Genomic DNA, 23,852 nt, shown 5'->3' with positions numbered 1-23,852 from the left:
CTCTGTTATAGACAGCTTTTAATTTTATTCACATCTGTTATTATTATAAACAAAAAGTTGCTGTTTTTACTTGAGTGCCAAATGAGGCACAAAAAAACAACAGCTGTTGCTATTGCACAACTGAATAAAGAGTGGAGAAAAAAAGGAAAAAAAAAAAAAAACCCTAATTAGTCTTGCTTTAAAAAAGCTCAGACATAAAACTGAAAACCTCCCATAAAAGAAAAAAAAAAAAAAAAAAGGAGATACAATAAGTAGACTTGAACATGGTCTGCTTATAAATATTCATTGGGAAAAATGGGATCACATCATTTATGCCAGTCCTCCGGGAACCCTCACTGCTAATGAACTCTTGCAGCACATGTTAGTAATAATGGGCTTCCTTATTCTACAAGACAAAAACAGGATGCTGTGCCAACCTGGTGGCTCAAGTAACTAGCCTCAGCGGGCCGCTGTGGAGTTTCCAGCTTCACATGAGTTCTGCCACTTGTAGCAGGATTGATGGTTTTCATTGTGCTCTTGCTGCGGGGAGGTCAACGCTCTTGCTGTCACTGGCGTCTCTTTAGCGTTCCTTCTTTGTGGACCACATTTGGGCCAGGAGTACCCACCCCTCCAGGCGAAGGCTTTTCCCCCACCCCACCCCCTCCGTGTCCTGTCCAAGCTCGTCAGTGCCCCTGACAAGGCTCCTGCCTCCGGGGCCACCTTTCTGTTTCTGGGCATCTTTCCCACCATTCTGCACTTTCCCTTCTCCGGGGCCAGCACCAGGTCTTTGGAAGATAACTTAGTTCTACCATGGAAATCTTGTTAAAAACTTACTTCCCCTGCCCGACATAGCCTGGGGAAATTTAAAAAAATAAAATAAAAATAGGAGCAGCCTGTAATTCCTGCTCTATCCTTCCTGGCTACTGCACATCTCTTTTTCCAGAAGCCAGTGTGTCTCGTTGAAGAAGGGTTTTATGGTTGGATTCCCTGTCTGCCCTCCTTGGCAACCCCCCCAGAGGCAAAGGAATGTCATTTGGGAGAAGCGCCCGGAGGGTTCCAGATGGGGACTGGATCGTCACGACACTGTCATCTCACCAACACTAATATGTATGGAAGCTTTCTCTGTAGTCATAGGACTAATCTTTGCCTAATGCTGAGACCACTCCTCTGAGGTGGCTGCTATTAAGCCCCTTCTTACAGACGAGGCTGCAACATCTCCAGAGGTTCCCAGCTGATTACATACAATCTAGGCGCTCTGACTTCACAGCTCGCACTTGATTCAGTCCCATCTAATGTAGTGGTAATACAGGGGCCACTTTCATTCCTTTCCAAAGAAGGGAGGTGTCAGCTTCTGCCAAGATGCAGATGTAGGGAATCGGTCCCCTCTGGCTGGGGCCTTGGTTTTAAAGGGCTTTTCTTCATTGGAGTAGAAGAGCACCTTTCTCTATCCTCCTGGGGCCATCGTTCCGTGAGCCTCAGAGGACATCATGTGACTTTATCCTCAACTGCTTTGTCATGAGAAACCAAAGGAGACCTCTGTGCCAAATACTATGTTTCCCTGAAAATAAGACCTACCCATAAAATAAGCCCTAGCAGGATTTCTAAGCATTTGTGCAATATAAGCCCCACCCCGAAAATAAGACCTGGTGATGGGCGTGGCTACGCAGCATATCTGCACAACCCATGCATTTCCTGGCGGAGCAGTAAAGACGATGAGCAGCCCTTCTCATCTGCCCCATGGTGACAGCTACTATCCCATAGGTGACTGGAAAGGTGTGGGCAGCCCCACCAACAAGGTCAGCTCCCCCTGTCAGGTCCCGACCATCCTGTGCGGCTGCAGGCTGAATCTTTGAGGGGAAAATAACACATCCCCTGAAAATAAGCCCTAGGGTGTCTTCTTGAGGAAAAGTAAATATAAGATCCTGTCTTATTTTGGGGGAAGCATGGTAGAAACCGATAGCAGAGCTCTAGGCAATGAAAGTACATTCTGATGAACCCAAACTCTGGGCTAGCTGAATGGGGCTGAGTTTAAGTCTCATTCGAAGTCCTCATTGCCTTTAAGGTGCCATTTTAGATCTACCCGGTGCAAACTGGAACTAGAGGAATTTGACCTGGGCTCTAGTTCTTCAATAATTAACCAGCATTTATAAGTCAATATGATTTTTTTTTGAGTACCTAAAGGCATTCTGGATGCAACTGACTGGTAGTGAATGAGTGAATGAGCAGTGTCTGCTCTGTGTGGCTTTGACACAGCCCTTGGCAGCCTCTTGGTGGCCTCTGTTTTCTTAGTTCCCTGTAATCAGGGAGCAAGGACACCTGCATTTTGAGGGTTGTTGTGAGGTTTAATTGAAATAAAGTATGAGGAATGCACAGCACCCAGTCTTAAGTATAGTAGAAACTTTATAAATACTAAGTTCTCTTAAAGGACTAAAAAGGATAAAAATCTGCAGTGGCAAGAACATAGCTTTTAGGGTCATACAAAATTAGACTTGACTTGGGGTTCTACCACCCCTGTGTTGCATGACATCAATTTCTTCACCTATAGAAAGGGAAATATACAGTTCTTAAGGTTTTTGTACATCTTAATAACAATGATTATATTATTATTAATAATAATCTATAATATTCATTAAACTTTAATGTGTTGTGTTAGATCATTGAGTCTTTATAACTAACCTGATGTTAGGTAACATAAGTAAAATAACTAGTAGGATGTTTGTTATATAGCAAGATCTCCCTAAATGTTAATCTTCCACCTTCTCTGTTTTCCTCTGTGATTAACCATTGAGTCAGAGAGAAGACAACTGATTCTCCGATATGAGTCCTGAGAATATGCTTCCTCCTTTAAATGTCATGCATTAAAAAAATTTAAAAACATGCAATATGGGCAATAGCACTGTATTTCTAGAAAGGTAATAAAAACTTAGCATTTCAGAACTCACGGCCTCATTGGCTTTGACTACATAACAATGACTTAACTTGGGTAACGTACCACTTTCTGAAAGAAGAAATCTGACTGAATTTGACCTTTAGCACAGATATTGCCCATATCCATAGGACCGGCTGGGTCTCAAGCTTGGATTACAGTTTATTGTCTGGGTTCCTCCAATGAGCAAAGACAGAAAGAAGGTCTTGCATGGATTGATAGGTTGACAGACAATTCCCGTTTTTATGTGTGTGCACTTGGTCTCTAGAGGGCTGGATTTGGATATCAGTGAAAAGGTTGAGTCCAGACTGTCTCCATCTTCCCTCCATGTGAGAAAAATCACACCAGTCATCCCTTTAGGTATTATATTTCTTGGAGGATAAAAACAGGAAAGCTTTCTGAATGACTTTGCCTGGCCTTAGAACCTGATACTTGAAACTCCATTTTCACCATCATCATCACCATCTGGGCATTGAGTTCAAATACAGCTTGGACTGATTTCATTGCTTTATCTGGTATTAGATTTAAAAAAGAGATTTGTCCTCAGCAGACCCTTGTTTCTTAACACTAACCTCTTATTTGTTTTTCTTCTGATTAGGGTAAAATTCTCAACAGAAAAGGATGCTGTCCTATTTGCACTGAAAGTAAGTGTACTCCTTTGAAAATGTGCTGTTAATATTTGTTTTGCATTTTATAATACAAGAAAAATACTGGTGTAAGTTTTCTGAACACTTTATTTCTGTAGGTATAGGATGGGAATCATTCCATCTCCCTACAGACACCTGAAGTCAATTGTAATCCTCTCACAGAAGCGCAATTAAGACCAATATAATTATTTCCATCAGAATTAGTTGCTATGAGAGATTAGGAAGATAAATAGTCTGATTAGGTTTTTGAAAGGACCAAATAACTTAATGTGCATTTTAACTGCTAATAGCATTTGCAGTCCTAGTGGCTAAGATAATGATATCCAGCAAAACCAAACATGATACATAATTTAGGAGGGATTTTCCTTCTCTCATTATAAAACCAAACAATTCCACTTCCTCCTTCCTCATTCTACCCCCACCTTTTCACCATTTCACCTGGGCACCACCAGTGTTGCTGTTAGCAAAGACAAAGCTAGAGGTCATTGGGCCGACAATGGTTTTGCCTCCCTGCTATAGACATGTCACTTAACTAGACAGGAAATGTGTTCTGAGAAATGCAACCTTAGGCAATTTCAGCATTGTGTGAACATCATAGAGTATATTTACATGAACCTGCCTGGTATAGCCTATTACACACCTAGGCATAGCCTATTGTTCTTAGGCTCCAAACCTGTGCAGCATGTTACTGTACTGAATACTGTAGGCAACTATAACACAATGGTGAGTGTTTCTGTATCTAAGCATATCTAAGCCAGAGAAGGTATGGTAAAAATATGGTATTATAACCTTATGGGACCACTGTCATCTAGTCTGTGTGATCTGACGTTGACCAAAACATCATCATGTGGCACATAACTATATTTTTATCTGAGACCTAGAAGGTTCTTTCTAAACATGACCTACTCTGAAAGCTGAGATTGTGCTGCTCATCACACAGAGCATGGCAAAAGCTGTCATATCATCCCCACATGTACATATATGCCTAGATCTAGTAGCAAATTGCCATTTTAGTCCCAATGCATAGGGTTTTGAGATAGCTTCCTAAAACATTTCATTGAAAGAGGGGTACTAACAATGTCACTGTCAAATTAGTTCCAATATATGACAAGCAGGATTAACAAAGCTGTGAAATCTTCAGAAAGTATTTTATGAGCCAGTTGGGTTTAGAGAAGTAGACTTGATGACAGTTGAAAGCAGCTTTCACATGGCAACAGTTTTGTTTCTTCCACTTACCTAAAATCAGAGTTTATGTTACTAAGAGTTATCTTGACTTCGTTATTTTTAAAATTTTGATTAATTGGTGCTTTGGGACAGTAGATATGTAGAGGTACTATATATTACATATTATATGTTATGTATATCTACTACACATTATTATTTTTAGAGGCAGAGAGCTATTAAACAATTGTACACTGGATAAAAGTGCTGGTTGAATTAACAGAAATTAAATTATAGATCTAATAAAAGAGCTTTCCTTTAAAGATAATGAAGTACATAAATAATTTAAAGGAGGCCAATGAAGTATGACTTAGTAGAGTCCAAGAATAATGCAGGAAGAAGAATTAGCTACAATTAACATGCCAGTTGATCTGAAAACAAATATATAGACCATTACATTTAATTATCCTCCCAGAGACCTTTGGAGGAAACTTTGTGGATGGTTCGGAGGGTGCCTTCAGCATAATTCATTCCTGGATGAGCAGAATCAAGTCTACACTGCTGTAGTTTTTCTCTGAATCCATGAGACCTAGAAATTGCATTTCCCTATAGAGTGGCTCCCAGTGAAGCGGAGATAGCCCTCACAGGAACTCCTAGTATGTTCTAGTTAACCCTTTCCGTCTGCGGGTGCACAGACATGTGACAGCTGCAATGGCATTGTTGTCAGGCAGGCTCCCTGCCTAGCAGCCTTGTAAAAACACACGGCCGACCTTGTACAGAAGCAGCCTACATATTGAATGATCTGCCTTTCTGTTGCAAGAATCAAGAAGGTGATTGTTGAGATAGTTAAGAGAGAATCCACATTTCATTATTAGTTTATTAATTTGTTCATTATGAGCTGGCCCTTTCCTAGCCATTAGAAGACTGGTAACTTATTATAAAGAAAAAAAGACAAAAGAAGTATAGAAAGATGGGCACAGTAAATAGAACCAAACTTTTAACCAGGCACATTAAGTGCAGTCTGGTGTTACACATCTGAGTGAGCCCTGCCTTCCATCGCTGAGAGAGGCGATTGGCAAGGGAGAAAGCCACCCAGCTGGAGGGGCAGCAGGAGGCCACTGACTCTGCACCTGCGTCTAGCAGGTCAGCCGCTGCTGGAAGAGCCCAGGCATGTGGTTCTCTGTCCAAATCTAAATTATGTCATCAGATGGCTATTTCTCAATTTCCTTTGGTGTTCTTTCCATCTGTTTACTCTCTCTTGCTCTCCAGCAGTTCTTCCATCATTGCTGTAAAACACATTCTCTTTGACGAGGCTTATTTGTTCCGATTGAATTAAGAGATGGGATAACTTCCAAATTTTAAGCAATGCCCAGCATTTCATAGCACATTCAGGTAGACTTATTCAGATGTCCTCTAGCTGTGGCCTAACGACCTCCTATTTTTAAATTCCTTTGTCATTGTATCCAGGATCCAGAACGAACCTTAGAGCTCATTTTTTCCTCCTTTGTAAATTCTGAAAGTGCTCCTGATATATGGGTTTCTAGCGTAGAGAAACCAAGGCTGAAACTGCAAACTCAGGCTGGCGTTTTTCTAAAGCCAGAAAAACAACTGATTCATTGTTTATATGTTATTAAAACACAAATTCATTTCTGTCTCTCTCTCATACACACACACTCTCTCTCTCTCTCTCTCCCCATTAGGTTACTGTGAAGTTTTCAACCTCAATCTTATTGACAGTTTGGTCAGATAATTCTTAGCTGTGGGGAGCTATCCTGTGCATTGTAGGATGTTTAGCAGCATCTCTGGCTTCTACCCGCTAAATGCCAGTAGCAACCCCCTTCTAGGTTGTGACAAACCCATAATGTCTCCAGGCACAGCCAAGTGTCCCCTGGGGGACAAAATCACCCCTGACTGAGAACTACAGGCATTCCAGACAGGGGAACTAGCATGTGGATTGCAGAGATAAACAGCTACACGGTACTAGGAGCAATAACTTACTCTCAATACCCGTTGATTAGATGCAGTAGGAGAGTGAAGTGAGACCACAAGCCTCTAGGTTTAATAGCATATGTTTCTGTATTTTAATTCTCTAGCCCTACAAAAACTTATAAAGGCATAATTATATCTTGATTGATTAAAAGTTGCTATCTTTGCTTTCATTACTAAGAAGCTAGAAATGAATTTGGAGCCCACCTCTAGTGCAGTTTTTGAGTAATAAGCTTACTTCTGACTTCATCATATATGCCCACTCTTATGTGTTTTAAATTATTTAGTATGTATGTGTGTAAGCTACTTCCAATCCTATTTTGCAAGGAGGCAAGAGCACCACATACATACATACATAAATGAAATGGATTGAGTACAGAGCTTCAGGTACTCTAAAATTTATTTTGCTTATCTTTAGTAGTTAAATGAGTGTTATATTGTTTCCAGAAGTGGTGGCATTGCATTGCCTGTTTCTAAAATCCCACAGAATTTCTTCTTTATTGCCTTGGTTACTCTTAGTCTTGGTAGTGTTTGGGGGCTGTCTCAGATTTCTGACAGGGGTTGCAAAGAGGAAATCTGAAGTAAATTTTTATAGGTCCCCCTTTACAACAGCCAGTGATAATGGTAGTTTACAATTCTGTAAGTAAGAAACAGTCGTGGAGGCAGAAAACTGCTGTCCTCCCCATTGTAGGACAGGATTTGCAGGGTTGGCCTGAGGGGCAGTGATGAATCTATTAAACTAGAAAGAGAAAGTCCTCTTAAAATCAAACCTGAAGGAAAGTATGAAAATCATAGCTGTCTTTTAATAACATGGGACATTCTCTCTTTCTTCCTTTCCAACTGAAAAAAGTTAAATTTGGTTTGGATGACTTATTTAAAATAAAATACTTGAAGTGAGCTAAACAAACTTTATAAAGCTTTCGTGCAAGTGCTGTTTCTTGCCAGAGTATGAGGCTGTAGCCTAAAGCCAGTGTTACTTTGCCTCGGCCGAATCTCATGTGACCACGAGGTAGGTGCCAGGAAGGCCCCTAGCACTTGGTTTATGTGAAATGTTGTTTTACTGTGTGTTGGCAGATAGTTAGGTGAAATCTTGACCTAACCACCCAACAGAGACCTGAATCAGATAAATTCTTTGCTGGCAGAATATCTGTTTTCAGACCTGGAAATAATATTTAGCATCATTCACTTATAAGAGGTGTATGTGTGTGGGGGTGTGTATGAAGAGAGAGAGAGAGAGATTGACAGATGGATTATATGAGAAAATTTAATCTCTTAACTATCTATAAAACCAGAGGCAACCAAAGGCAGCCTGGACATGGATACCCAAGCTCAGGGCTCATAGCTTCATTAAGCTGTACCTGTAGCCACATGAGAATCCCAACCTAAAAGAAAAGTTCCCGATTATATAACAGAGAGGCGGGTAGGGTATACCGGAGCACAGATGTGCATTTAATTGAAATAACCTCAACTTCATGTCCCACCAGTAACAGGAAATATCAAATTTCAGCAACTCAGGGTGTGAGGAGGCTCACAGTTGCCAGGTGACTTTTTAAACCCCCCAGGGGTCAGTTTCCACCTGCGTGTGGCGATGGTGAGCCTGCTGTCCCAGAGGGCCCATGCATGCCGGGAGCGCCCACTGCAGCCGCTGCGGGGATCTGCCCCAGCTGTTTTTGTCACATCTGACCCAAGCCCCCCCTGGGATGCCAATAGGTATCTCCAGTTAAACAGAGCAGCTGTGGGAGGGGGAACACAGCCACAGTTCCATCTATTCCCTTGAAAAAAAGTAATGCAACAGTGACCTTGGGCCTATTTTATGAGAAATCTCCACTGATAGAGGTTCTACAAATTAGTACTTCTGTGTTTGTGTGTGTGTGTGTGTGTGTGTGTGTTTTCTGAGCAAGGTTTCTGGCCTCCAGGACTGTAAGCAGCTCCAGGTCCCTTAGCACCAAGAGTCTGTCCTTAACTCAGGAAAGCAAGGAAATTTGAAACCAGAGCTCAAGATGCTTGTAGAATAAGAATTTGTGGTGTTGACTTTAGCCCTGCCAAGGAGGTGTTAAGCTAAGTGGCCACTGAAGTTTCTGCTGCAGCATCTGGCGTTGGGCTTGACGCTGCTCCTGAGGCCCAGCAGTAGCCTGGAGTGGCAAATAAAACCCGGCCCTGCCACACGTGGCGGCTGGGAGACCCCACACAGGTGGTGGAAGAGGCAGTGGAAGGAGCATGAGGAAATCAGTTTGTTTTCCTTTTTGTATGCTGTTCTCCTCTAAGTGATACTGTTATTTTAAGTTTTCCTGCTGCAAATTAGTGCAGAGTTGAAGGAGACTGAAATTATTAAGGATCATCTTTTCTCTACCCCCTATTGCCAGTTCCTACAGGCTGTTAACACTCGCTAAGTTCTCAATAAGTGAGTTTTCAATTAGCTAATCACCACCACCACCACCATCATCAGATAACAGCCGTAATAATAGCAACAGCAGTAGCAGCAGCAGCTAATATTTATTTAGCATCTGCTGTATGTCCAAACACTGTCATGGGTTGTCTCATTTGATCTCATCTGATTGTCACATTCATCCTGTGGTTAAGTAATGCTATTAACTCCATTTTACAGCCGAGGGAACTGAGGCTTAGAAGTTAAGAAGGACACCCAGGGAAAGTGGTGGAGCTCGAATTCTTGCCAGGCAGGCTGCCCCTAGAACTTGGCCTGGAATTATTTCCCTTGCCTTCCCTGTTGTCTTGTGCAGTTCGATAACCAGTTGCAATTAAGAAGGAGAAGAGAAGGTCTGGAGGGCTTTACAACTTGGCTGAATTGCAAGTTGGAGAAGGATGTTACGAGGAATTTCCAATTTAACAGTGCCCCTCCCCCACCGTAACCCCACCTTGGGAGAAATGGAGTCTCAAGTGTGGAGGCTTTCTTCTACCTGGTGACAGGTCTACCTTTCTGCTCAGGTGCAGAGAAGTGATGGTTGGTATGCTCTGAGCTCACCAACAGATCAAACTGGCTTGGTTTTCCATGTCTACTCATTTTTCCAGTTTTATTTTCCTCTTGGAAACTCAGAGTTGCCAGGGCAAGGGAAGATCTCCCCAAATTTTCTTACAATATTAAAATACATATTGTTTTAAATTTGAAATAACTCTATGTATAATATAATTTCCAGAAGGAATGAGACGGAGCAGAGTTGCCCTGCCTCTAGAGCTCATCACCATTTCAGGATCAGGAAATTGTTTAAGTGAAGGGACCTTAATATGAGGTCAGCCCTCCGGGTTTGCAGGTGAAGAAACTGAGGTTCACAGGTGTACTGGAAGAACTGGCATGAGGACCAACATTTTTTAAACCTTTGAATCTGGTATTCATCCTATAGGTCTCCCTGGCTTTTTCTTGCTTGGGGAAGTTATTTTTAATATAGATATAGCATTATTACATCCTTCAATTAAAAGCTAATTTCTTGCCTACTTCTGAAAGAGTACATTTTGCATAGATAAAGATATGTGAATTCCTTATTGCACACCTGGTACGTTTTAGCCAAGGCTGCCATCTTGAATCTCAAGAAAGATACAAAAAATCCAGTTTTGCCTGAGGGGACTTGTGACCCAAATTCCTTAGTGATGGCACACCTAAAATACAGATAAATGACAAAACACACTGAGAAACTGTGACACTGAAAAATACACTTTTTGAAAAATACTGTATAATAAGTTACACATTACTGTGTGCAAAGTTGAGGCAGATTTATTCCTCTCTGGGGGTCACATCTCCTTTGAGCAAAATGAGAGCAACAAAAATTGCTACTTCTGCTACCTCTGTAATTGCTCCAGTTACTAGCAGCGATTTGTTGAACGTTAGTCCACGTTGGGCATTGTGATAAATGCTTTCCTCTCCATGTGTTTTGCCATTTAGTCCTTACAGTGATCCTATGGATAGAAGCTGTTGTTATCCCCATTTTACAAATGAAGGATCTGATGAGGGTCAGGGAAAGTAAATAGTGTGAGGTCAGCTAATACACTGGTCCGTGAGACTGTAAAGTCCAAACTTTCAAGCACTGTTCTATGATCTCTATTGACTACATTTTTATTTGTTTTGGAGGTTTGCTTCCAAATATATATGAGGCTTTTCAATTTCTTTCTTTCATACATGACTAAGGACTTCTATTTAAAGCAGTCGTATTTACTTACCTTTTAAAAACTTACCTACATGGATGAGGTCACTTTAACCACTTCAATCTCTTAGGTTCCAATACCTTAGTTCCAACCTTTGCTGGGAGTATGGAGAAATGGCTTGCTAGCTGTGCTATGTCTGTCCCTTTGATGTGAAATTCACATTTATGAATGCTATCATTCTTTCTCCTGTCACAGTCCCCTTCTGGGCTCATCTTCTCTGCCCTCTATCTTTGCACTATTCTTCCATGCTGCCTTTCCTCATCTCTCTTTAGTACATGTATCCATTCTCATTTCATATTTTGCCTTTTCATTTTGCAAATTCACAGCTCCATCTCCATAGCACCCCTTCTGTAGGTACTTTCTTATTCTGGTTTCATATTAGTTTAAACTTCAAAGTCCTTAGCATATCATTTCTTGACAAGATGCTAATATGGTAGATCTCAGCTTTTCATCTTTTCGGAGAGCACGTTCTTCTTTCAAAGTACTGCATTTGAATTTTATTAGCAGTTGCTACCTTTGATTCACCAAATTCTCTGAGCTGGGAGTTGGATGGAGGGGCTCATGGCAGTTTCCAACCCCTATTTGTTGACTGAATTCTGGCGTCCCCATGATCCCAGCTGCACAGGTTTTGCGACTTAATGTTATTTCTCATACTTCTGGCATTTCTCTCCCATGTCGCTAATCAGTCATCAAGTCTGGTTGATTGTCTCTTTGTGTTTTTTTTTTTTTTTCTAATAACATTTTTTTCCCCATTTCCACAGCAGCCACACCCTCCTCCCGTTGCCCACAACTACCCTCTGTCTCTTCTCCTTCAGCTCTTTTTGCATACATACTATTGCCAGAATCCAAACTCAGCTTTCCTGAGAACCTACACCAGCTTTCTTCCCTGGTCTCTTGCAGAGTTTCCCAAAGTTTGTTTTGTAAAACACCAGGGCTGAGGAATAGTAATGAGCAATATTTCCAAAACAAGGTTCTGTGACTAAATACGCTAAGGAAATGCTAGGTCAAGTAAACTTAAATACGTTTCCTTACTGTAGAATTCTCAGGGCTTTTTATGTGCCAATGTGCACAGTGACCTTTCAGGAGGGTGATGGAGTATTAAGCACCTCCCAGACTAATTTGAGCTGCAGGGCATTTAAAAAAAATGTTTCTACTTATTTTGGCAGAGCAAAAGGCAGGATTGATGTTTCATAGGAAACACGTTAAGAAATGTTGGTTCCTTGGAATACATTTAAACTTTTGGCAATAAATCGCAGGCCAATTTATTTGGACAACTTGGGTGTCTCACATCTTCCAAAGTAGCTCCCCATTCAGGTCAGGTTGGCCTCTTGTTCTTCTTGTACAAGCTGCCTTCTTTCCTGGGCTCATGACTTTATTAACATTCTTCTTTTGGCCTAGAAATGGCCTTATTCCCTTCTAGCCCCAAATCTACGTTTTATATGTCTTTTATAGTCTAACTCAACTCACATATCACATTTCAACAAATCTACACCTCATATGTCTGTCGTGGTCTTATTCAAGCCAATTTTAGCCAGCAGTAGACACTATTTGCTAGATCAGCATAGCATTTATGATAATAAAACTAATAATGGCTACTCTCTGAGCATATCTTATGTTCTTGGAACCTTTGCAGTGCTATTTTTATCTTAATCACCACCCTGAAAGGTAGTTGTTCTTAGACCCATCCTATAAGTGAACAAACTGAGGTTATGTAGGTAATTCGTGTATGATTTTATAGTCATTAAGTGGCAAGACCAGGATTCAAACACAAGACTCTCTCCAAAGCAATATGCGTGATGTTTGCAAAGCTCTAAAGTGGCTTTGAAACTGGAGGCCAGGTTAACTTGGAGACGTGAAACTCATCTCTTTAGTTCAGGTACACGGTTTTCTTCATTGATAAATAAGAACTTCTAGTTTAAAGAGGGGAGACTTGGATGGTGAGAGTGGCAAAAATGAAGCCTCTATATCAAGTTTGTATTAAAACTTGGTGAGTTTTCAGCATTCTAGAAATACTCTAGAGGACACTAATAAAAAGCCAATACAGACCCTGAGCTCAGTAACTTGTATTGTAGTTGGGGAGATGATATAGAAACACATAAGATAAGAGAATCAGATAATATAGTTTATAATTAACTTCCAGATAGGGGTTCTTAATCTGAACTTCACAGACCCTTAGGATGTTATTGACCAGCCTTGGGACAGGGGGTCTATGAACCTCTGCCTTTGAGAGGATACACTCATGTGCTTTTGGGGGAAATCATGTCTACACGTTTCTGCAGATTCCCAATGACCTCAGTGGCCCCAGTTAGTTAACACTAACTGTTTGCAGGATGCGGTGGTGTAGGCAGGAAGTCTGTACCACGAGTCACATTGGGGAAGATATTAGCCTTGGAGTCACAGAGACTGGGCTGGACTCTGTCTTTACTCTACTGGCTGAATGATTGTGGGCAACAAGGTAACCTCTCCAAACACATGGCTAAGAAATTAGGGTAATAACATACAATGTGCAGAGATGTAGTGAGGATGAAAGGAGATACTAAAAATACGGAAAGTATCTGGCAGAGTACCTGACATCAACTAGTTACTCTGTACTAGTCCCTCTGGCTGTTGTGAAGAATGTTAGTTTCCTATGGCTGCTGTAGTGAATTACTACAAACTCAGTAGCTTAAAACAATACACACTTGTTACCCTACAGTTCTGGAGGCCAGAAGTCTGGAGTGGGTCTCAGTGGGCTGACACCAAGGTGTCAGCAGGGCTGCAATCCTTCTGGAGGCTGAAGGGAGAATCTGTTTCTTGACTTTTCCAGCTTCCAGAGGCTTCCATATCCCTTGGTCCTGGCTCTTTCCTCCACCCTCAAAGCCAGCAATGGCAGGTTGAGTCCTTTTCATACAGTGTCACTGTGACACTCATGCGCCTGTCTTCTTCTTTCACCAAGGATCCTCGTGATTTCACTCATCCCTCTCAGATCATGCATGTTCAGCAGCCTTCATTCCACTTTCAAACTTCATTCCCTCTTGCCATGTAAATAACACATTCATTGCTTCTGGACGTTAGGACATGGACATCTTTGGGGGAGCCGTTATTTTCTGCCCACCATACTTGGTCATATTATGAATTAGAACTAAGTTATTTTCTAATGTTCTGATTTAGCTTTTTGATTTTGACAGTACTTTTTGGTGGGGTAGGTTGTCTCTATCAGGTGGAGAAACTGGACTTCCAGAGAATGAAAGGAAATTACGGCCCAAGTGAATATATGAGGGCACAGATTTGAAATTCTCAGTTAGTTTTCTTGGCATCAGACATAGTTCTCCCTTCATGTTCCTGACTTTTCAGAATTTTTCCTAATGGTCTCTTTGTTCTAAGAGCATTCGTTCATTTTTTTTCAATTAATTGATTAAGCAAAACTCTTTTGGTTCCCTGTTATAATCTCACTTAATTTAGTAAGTTCAGTATGGGAAATGTATTGTTTTCCAGCAAAATATATTCTTAAATTGATTAATTAACCCATTATTCAACAAGTATTTATTGATACCTGATATGTATTGTACCAGGCATTGCTGTGAATTATGCAAAGATGAATCCATTTGCATATGAATTTATTGCATATATACAGTCATGCATCACTTAACAATAGGGATACATTCTGAGAAGTGCATCATAATGCACTTTTGCCATTGTGAGAGCATTGTGGAGTGTACTTACACAAACCTAGGTGGTGTAGCCAACTGCATACCTAGGCTATATGGTATAGTCTATTACTCCCAGACTACAAACCTATATAGTATGAATGCAACTGTAACACAATGGTAAATATTTGGGTATCTAAAAACATCTAAACATAATAAAATGTACAGGAAAAATACAGTTTTCTAACCTTATGGGAACACTGTTGCATATGCGGTCTATTGTTGACTGAAACATGATTATGTGGAGCATGACTATATTTAGATCTTCTTCTAGACAAGGCAGGGTGTCAGACACTGAGAAGTATACATAAAATTTGCATATAAGGAGTTTAAGGCCTGTTGTAGGAGTTAAGGATACATTATATTACCTAGGGAAGAAAGTGATTTATCATAAGCAGGCTATGGGTTTGGTACACTGTGTTTTTAACCCCCAAATGGAAAAACATAGTGTGACGACAAGATAGAGTATTTGAAAATAAGACTGACCCGGACCATCTGAGCTACATGGTCAGTTTTGCTTTTGGAATTTAGAGGGAAGAGGACTTTGGCTGAGGCATCGGGGACATTGCTGTGGGGAGTTGGCCTTGACACCAGGATCTGTGAGCAGTGGGGGGCTGTTGGGCAGGCCTGGCCGCTGTGGGACCAGCCTGAGAGGTGGGCAAGCTGTGGGTTCCCCAGGGAGGACCTGGAACCCCTGCATGGCTTCAGGTTTGGATTTAGCTTAGATTGCATCTTGGACTTGGGGACTACTTCCTTTGTTTGCTTTTTTGTTTCAGGTTGGTGAGCATATGGGGTTATGGGAAATGTAGGAAAGCAATTTTATACCCTTAGCGGTGAACCTACACAACTTTTTTCAAATGAGGATTGGTTACTATTTCTGGTGGATTATTCATCGGTGGAAGGACCCACTGCTCCCTTCCCTGCCCCCACCACCATAGGCACAGTAAGTGAGAGTAAGTTCTCAGTTTATATAGTCATCAAGATGCTACTTGGTGGAGCATCTGGCAGCCCTAAGGTCCCTGGGGACCTGGGGACCCACAGCTGTGAGTGACACTGCTGTGCAAGGCCAGGGGCTCCTGCATGGAGAAGTTCCAGTCCTTCCTGTGGGTCACACCACAGCCTCTTCCTATTGGAGGCTTTCATCACCATTCAGGAGGAGCCTGGACAAAGGGCGTAAGAGCTTGCATCATGGGGAATGTTTCTAACCCCAGTCTTTTTTGACTCTTGGCCAGAAATTGGCATCATCACAACTCTTACTTTTCTGGAGTTTTCAGGAGCCCCTGTGTGACATAGTGACCTCAGAGTCCCATGGGACCTGTTTTCCTGCACTCTGTGTTGAGAAAGGTTTATAGCCGTGTTTTTTATTTGATAGGCTTCCTCGTGGTTGGAACACGACTCTGGGAATGCAGTGTGGTGGTGTGATACGATGAGTTGGAGAGACATCTCTCTTATAGACTGAGGACAAAAGTCCCATTCTGTGTTTTCAAAGCAAAACACATTTTAGTGACTGGGGAAAATCTCATGGCATGTTAAGTAAAAAATAGGAAATAAAACTTCATGCCCAGGATTATCTTAACTATGCTAGAACACACACACAATATTATAAATAGTGGTACTTGCTTAGTGGCAGAACCTTCAATGATACTTTATTTTCTTCCTTATGCTTTTCTGGTTTTGTTTTGTTTTGGGGAAGCTAGAGTCTACTCAGTTTTTCTAATTTCTTCTTTATAACATTGTATCATTTTCTCTTAATTTTCTTTGACAGATGTTTTGAGAATAATCACCGCTCTCAGAAGAAAGGCATTTCATTAGAATAAATATATCCATAGCAGAAATAAATGTACCTGATGTGGTTAGGAGAAAAACACTAGCACTGTGATTCTGGACGCAGCATGACTCTCTTAATTCTTGTAGCAATCATATTAAAGTCTGGTGCATCAAAAAGATCTTAATCCAACATTTTTAACTTTTTAAAGCAAATATTCTTATTCCAAAAGTACACCTAGTCATTGTAAACAATGAAATGTAAGTGTAAATAAATCATTATTTAAATGCACATAAACAAGAAAGAAGAAAAGAAATGCTATACATAATTCCATTAACCTGGGGAAAAAACACACCCTTAATATTTGGGTTTATCTGCTTCCCATCTTTTTTCCCCCTTTACCTGTGCATATATTGAAAATAAACTAAAACAAAAATGAGATCTAATGATTTGACCCTACAGGACTCTGAAAAAGAAATCAGCTGCCAGTGGTAAACAGGAATTTCCCCCTCCATCCTCTGACTTATGTGTATTCAAGCAGGATTCGTTTTAGGATGGTCTGTTTCTATAGCTCTTTCCTCCCTTCCCCTGACGTTCACGCCAAGCTTTCCAGAAGAGTGTGACCGGACATCTGGACATCTTGGACTGAAGCTCATTTCACTGGGTCTGCTGGAAAAAAAAATTATATGAGGATACAGTGTTCATTTTGTCCCCTAAGTGTTCTTTAGCCTTTTTCCTTTTCAGCCAGGCAGATTTTTTGTAACCCTGAGATTCTCACTTTCTGAAATTCTCTAGTGCACGTGTTCACTGCTCCTGCAGGATCTGGCACAGGGACCTTAAAGTGCCAGGAAAACGGGCCAAGGTTTCAAAATTATTTTAGCTCATGATACAAATGTCCCCAAATGCAACACATAATTCTCAGGCATCTTTACAGTCATGAAATTTTGTTGGCTTCTTTTATATTGCTGTCACATAGAAAAATCATCCTGATTTCCAAACCCGTCCCTTCCATGAGTTAGGGCCTCTTGCAAAATAACTTTCCTGACAGCGCTGTTCACACATGATTTCCCTTGCCTGGGGTCTCCCTGGACTCTCTTCGCTTCCCACCCAGCTATGAGCAAGCTCGGGCTTCCCCAGGGCCACTCTCGGCAGTAGATTTTCTGTTGCTTCTTTGAAGACTTGCTTTGTCACATAATTGGCCTCAGCTACAAGTACCCACATTTTCACTCTTAACAATAAAGCAAAACAAAATGAAACAACAATAACAAATCAAAAACAGAAAAGCACAAGAAGAAAGAAAAAAGTGCCACTCCTGCTTCTGCCACCAAGTAATAACCACTGTTTACAATTGTGGAGCGTTGTGTATTTATTTTAATATAGTTAAGATTATCCTGTACATAGAATTTTGTTTCCTATTTTTCACATAGCATAAGTGTTTCCTCAGTCATGAACATTATACAGAAACTTCGATGAGTAGATAATAGTTCCTTTTATGGATCTACTACAATGTGCTTAGCTGGTAGGAGAAAATGTTGATATTAATTTTGTGATGTTGCATCCATGATCAGAGGGCAGGTAGAAGATCTTGGCAATTGTTAGCTATTAAGTGGTTTGATTAATGATAATCTGATGCAGTTGTTGTCAGGCCAGCGGGAGAAGCTGTGGGTTGTGTCTGGCGCAGGGAGAAGACTGACTCAGTAGAAGGTAGGCAGGAGGTGTGGGCATTCCCCGAGCCTGCTCCCCACTCAGACAGAACTTCCTTGGGGGTATAATTTCATCCCCTTCGGTAGTGCCTTGGACTTTCCAAGCTGAGGTCCATCTGTTATAATCTTGAAACTTCAAAAACCTTAGAACTTGTTCTGGGCTTTCTTGCAGAGTAGGTGGAGTTAAGAACCTGAAAAAGCCCTTCTCCTGGAGGTGCAGCTGGTGGCCATGTTAATACTTAGTTCTTTCGTGGCATAGGGTGGTATTAACTGCAAACTATCATTCTCCTGATGCCACTTGGGGTGTCTCAAGGAACTGCCTTGTTCTCTGCCAAGCAAAAAGCAACATTTTCATGCCAAAAAGAGAATCCATTTGTCAGAATGTAAGGGAAATGTGTGACAGGATGATTTCAAAAGTAATCACACAGAGACAGGACTGGAAAATGCTCTATGCAGACATTAGACAGGTGGGAGCACTAGTTGGGGAGATAGAGGATTAGGAAGGTGGGGGCAGGGTACAATGTGAAGTGCCAGCCAGGGTAAAATTGGGGTCACAAGGAAAAATGACCAAGAAAAGAATAAGCAAGGAACAGAAATAGGTGAATTCAAATATTACTGCAGAGCTTTCAAATCTTGTCCCTCCCACCTGCTTCTACCCTCCTCCCCTGAGTAGTACCTTTTATAATCTTTAAAGTATTTATTCATTGAAATTATCCTACACACCAAAACTCCTTTTTGAGTTTCTATCAAATTTTGACAAAGAAAACGTATTTAGAACAAGAAATTAATTTGTCAAATTCCAAATATATGTGATTTGTATGAAGTCATGTGAAATTGACATACGGAAATGACATAAGGTATCATAACATAAAACAACATTACTCTCCAAACACTTTAGAAATTAAAAGCAAATGTTTGCATTGGATCCCATCGGTCCTATCAGATCAGTTGGCATATCCTTCCTCTATCTTGACTCAATCCTTCCCTTAGATAATTCAGAGCAATTAATTATATGACATTCTCGGTTCTCATATTCTCAACCTGGCGTTTTTATTCTGGTTATTACCCTTGACCTGGCTATTATTCTAGTGTTGACTGGAAGTTGCTCTTTTATTACAGTTCTTTCATCATTTGGGCTGATTTCGCTAAATGAATTCATTTCCTGGTTGTTCATGCCTCCTTGAAAACAGATAAAATATCTTTCCATGGAGAACAACAAACCAAGGCCAAGTTTTGTTTTAAAAAGGAAGCAATATTTAATTTTCCTTAAAAATCTTTGAGATACCTCAAAACATAAAACTTTAGCCTGATCTCATAAATACTTGAATTAATGGTATTTTAGAGTGATGAATCTACTGAAATTTCTTAAATGTACTAAATGATGAGTTTTGTGACTTTTTTTTTTTTTTACCCAATTTTACATTTTGGTACATAGATCGAAAGATAAGAAACTTGTATTTCTAGAAAACATGTAAAGACTATCTATAAATATTATCAGTAATTTGTTTCCTGACACCATTAAACATGTATCTATTTGGCAGTTCTATTTTCTTGTCTTAAGTAAATACTTGAATGTTCAATATCATATATTTAACTAAGATCATGAGTAACATTTAGCATATCATGTTTCTAAATTTTTTAAATTAGTTAAATGGAAAGAATATTAATGTTTTGGTGTATGGTCACTTATGTCCCTGCCATTTATTGTATGTGTTTATATACTTATTTTGTTCTTGCTTATGTGGGTTCTTAGCTGTTTCTTCATCCCTTCCCTTAGGACCACAGAAGCATATCAAGGCTGCAAAATAGAGATGCTTTAAAAATTCATAGATGTTATAAATAAATAACTTTTAAATATGAAATCACCAGCAAGTGTTATATGAATATTAGATGAGGTTTGGCACAAGCCTTTAAAACCGACCAAGCATGTTTTAGTGCCTTGATTTCCCTTAGTGCGTCTCTGCTAAGGCCCTCCCTCACGTGGCGGGTGCCCCCTCCAGGTTTATGGCAGGGACCCCTGGTTTCTGTGTGAATCCTTGGCTTGATTTGTGACCCTCCTTTTGTCTCTCACTCATCCGCAGAGCCTGGTGTCTGCACGGTATTCGGAGATCCCCACTACAACACTTTTGACGGACGGACATTTAACTTTCAGGGGACGTGTCAGTACGTTTTGACGAAAGACTGCTCCTCCCCTGCCTCGCCCTTCCAGGTGCTGGTGAAGAACGACGCCCGGCGGACCCGCTCCTTCTCGTGGACCAAGTCCGTGGAGCTGGTGCTGGGCGAGAGCAGGGTCAGCCTGCAGCAGCACCTCACCGTGCGCTGGAACGGCTCGCGCGTCGCGCTCCCCTGCCACGCGCCGCACTTCCACGTCGACCTGGACGGCTACCTCTTGAAAGTGACCACCAAAGCAGGTGGGGCTTCCGGTGGCGCCCGGCTTCTGTGGCCGCCCTCCGTTCTCACCTCCACCTCGCCGACCCGCTCAGGAGCGCCACTCAGAGTGCGCAGGAGATGTGCCTCCTCCTCCTCCTTCTCCTCCCTCCTCTTCCACCTTCTCCTCCCTCCTCTTCCTCTTCCTCCTTCTCCTCCCTCCTCTTCCTCCTCCTCCTCCCTCCTCTTTATATTCCTCCTCTTCCTTCTAGTCCTGCTCTTCCTCCTCCTCCTCCCTCCTCTTCCTTTTCCTCCTCCTCCTTCTTCCATTCCTCCTCTTCCTCCTCCTCCTCCCTCCTCTTCCTCTTCCTCCTCTTTCTTCTATTCTTCCTCTTCCTCCTCCTTCCTCTTCCTCTTCCTTCCTCTTCCTCTTCCTCCTTCTAGTCTTGCTCTTCCTCCTCCTCCTCTCTCCTCTTTCTCTTCCTCCTCCTACTTCTATTCCTCCTCCTCCTCTTTCTATTCCTCCTCCTCCTTCTAGTCCTGCTCTTCCTCCTCCTACTTCTATTCCTCCTCCTCCTCTTTCTATTCCTCCTCCTCCTTCTAGTCCTGCTCTTCCTCCTCCTCCTCCCTCCTCTTCCTCTTCCTCCTCCTCCTTCTTCCATTCCTCCTCTTCCTCCTCCTCCTCCTCCTCCTCCCTCCTCCTCTTCTCTCCCTCTTCTCTCCTCCTCCTCTTCCTCCTCCTTCTTCTATTCCTTCTATTCCTCCTCCTCCTTCCATTCCTCCTCTTTCTCCTCCTCTTCTGATATCCAGAACCTTTCCATCCTCTTAAAAATAGCAGCTGTACTCTCTAAATAACCTCTCTCTTAAGTTTTGTTACTATTTTAGGCCATTGGTGTGTGGCCTGGAATTGTCAGTGTCTCTCCCACATCTGTGAGAAAGAGTGTTTCTGTGTTAGCATCTGTCCAAGAAGGAGGGCAGGAGGAGTCCTCAAAAGTAAATAGCTTAGAATCAGTGATGTTTAAAAGAAACATAAATGTCCACAGCAAAGAGCTTGTTCTTGCAGACTCCTGGCATGCACCAGGGTAGCCTTATCCCACTCCATTTTCCTATGCCTAGGAAAATGAGGCCACCATCCTAGAGTAATCCGATGGGAGTGGGGATGACAGGAACCACATGTGACCAGGAGCCTTGTCCCCTCTTGGCACTGGGGAAGGATGCTGTCTGAGGTGATGGCTTGAACCATTCTGCTAGAGGATGCTTAGGATGCTTGCTTTGAAAGCACTTCCCTATGCTTGGCCTTGGGCACATGAAGCTGGCCACAGAGACCCTTTCTCAGCAGCCCATGTTGTCTTAGGCTCACTGGACCCTACATCTCCACTCCATGGCAGAGATATTCCCCCTAGGCCGGACTATTCATGGCTGCCAGTGGTCCATGAGGCTCAAATTTGCGTGTTAGTTGCTGCCTAAGAAAGGCATTTTAGAAGCACATCTCAGTTCTTGAATACCAGCCCCAAGGATGAATTCAGCTCACTTACACATTTTATCATATCGTGTATGGTTTCTTTCGTGCCACCCCTGGTTAATACATATTGTTTGTCAGTTGGATATTGCACTGCATGTTCTCCTGGAATACTCTACTTTTTAAAGTAAATCAGTATATTTCTTGCTTTTTGCATTGATAAGAATTTAACAGTGTAAAAGCATCAATTGAGTTCCCATTTCTTGGGATAATGGAACATTTGATAGAGCAGGCGCTTTTCGGGGACACAGTGACTGTTTCTGCTGTACCTCAGAAACCTGGAAATTGTTTCAATTCAAGCCAAAATATATTTTGATAAATTGATTTGAGCCTATGGAATGCCAGCTTACCTAAACAAAGGCAGGAAGCCAAGGAAAAGCCCAGGGAGCTTTTAGTTACAGAGTATAACATGGTTTCAGTGAGAGACTGTTAAGTATTAATGTTTTGGAACATTCTATAAAGAGGGAAAGATTTCCATTCTTCAGAGATGTGAAGAGCTCTACTCATTCAACTATAGAGGGATTAGTCCCACTCAGAAAATTCAGACACTTGTTCTTATATCCAAAAGACATGCCACTTTGCACATATAGGCTCCAGTTCATTCCTTTAAAGGAATCATTTTTGGCTCCCTGTAAAATGTGCACAAGATGACCCATTATTACACAGCACTAATTAGAAGCACCTTGCCTACCTATCTGCAAGCCAGCTGAACACAGTAGATTCTACTGATATGGAAATTATTAGTCAGCACAGCCCAGTTCTCAAAGGAATCCTGGGTACTTGAAGATTACTAACAGCTTAGGAAGTTCAATCCTGTTCCATTGACAGCTGACAAAACCTTATGGAATAAGTGCACTCTTAGTAAGTTTTCCACATTATAAAAATGAGCAAAAGAACAAGGCTACTAAGAAAATAATAATAATAGATCCTAAATACCATCATTAGATTAGTGAATTTAACTGTTCTAAGCCTTGTACTCAGTTTTACAATTTCTTTTATTTTTCCATCTCTCTTTCCACTATGGAAGTAATTTTCACGGCACCCTTAATACCCAGCCAAACAATTTCCTGTAGCTCACAGATCACACAAGCCTTCTGGTTCCTAGGGAAGAACTGTATTCCTCTGGGCACTAAATTTGCTTTGCGCTTATCCTTTGAACGAAACAATTCTATTTCCAGACAATAGTGTTTTCCATCCTAGTCTAGCCATTTCAGTTTGAACTACCCCTTAGGGAGATTTTCTTTTTGCCACCCATTGATTGTCTATTTAAAATATCACAGTATTTCCTTTGTGTTCGTCTCCCATAGAATTAAAAAAATTTTATAAGCTCATGTGAGCTTATGGGTGCTTTCTTCAAAATAGCAGCTGAAATCAAGCCTGTAGCTGGGAGACGGGAAACAGGGAGGAATGGCTCTTTGCCCTTGTAGTTTATGGACTCAGCAGTTCATGACGGAATGGTTTGGCAAGGTAGCACAGGTGGCTGTGAAGTTTGGGTGGAATTAGGCTATAGCTGCCTAACTAATAACAAGTGGCTTCAAACAAGGCTTAGTAGCTTGAGAAAGCATTGCCCACCCCCATCACACACCCCTGCCCCAACTTTCGACACTTAGCAAATAATTTAAAAATATTTCCTTTCTGCCATCTGTTCACTTCATCAACTCTACCTGAAAGAGTTACATCAGGTCCACCTGAAAATATTAACACATGGGGAACACGGATTTTTATTTTACTTTTGGTAGAGCTTTACACTTGATAAACCCAGAGAATATATCCTAGCCCCGCCCCACCCCCTTTTGGTGTAAAATCCGAACAGGAAAACCATCCATTTTTAAACATCACTATGGCGTAGCCATAAAATTGTCACCTTTAAGCGGACAATAGCAAAAGCAGCAATAACAATCAAAAACCAAAACAACGTCTACAAAATAAAAGAACAACTACATAAACAACACCAACAACAA

At 41.4% G+C, this 23,852-nt stretch overlaps 1 protein-coding gene across 2 annotated transcripts in view; it reads left to right on the top strand.

Moving 5' to 3' along the window:
- The window catches only part of BMPER (BMP binding endothelial regulator), a 242,643-nt gene that overhangs the window by 140,738 nt on the left and 78,053 nt on the right, over nucleotides 1–23,852 (top strand). For both annotated transcript variants that reach the window (XM_020289902.2, XM_020289901.2), the window contains exons 11-12: nucleotides 3,504–3,549; nucleotides 20,087–20,416. In XM_020289902.2, coding sequence (XP_020145491.2) covers nucleotides 3,504–3,549; nucleotides 20,087–20,416 — 376 coding nt within the window. The remainder of the gene's footprint in view (nucleotides 1–3,503; nucleotides 3,550–20,086; nucleotides 20,417–23,852) is intronic.

The sequence above is a fragment of the Microcebus murinus genome, chromosome 9, assembly GCF_040939455.1.
Source record: "Microcebus murinus isolate Inina chromosome 9, M.murinus_Inina_mat1.0, whole genome shotgun sequence".
Taxonomy (NCBI): domain Eukaryota; kingdom Metazoa; phylum Chordata; class Mammalia; order Primates; family Cheirogaleidae; genus Microcebus; species Microcebus murinus.
The sequence above is the reverse complement of the archived record's forward strand: the minus strand, read 5'-3'. Positions and strand labels throughout refer to the sequence as shown.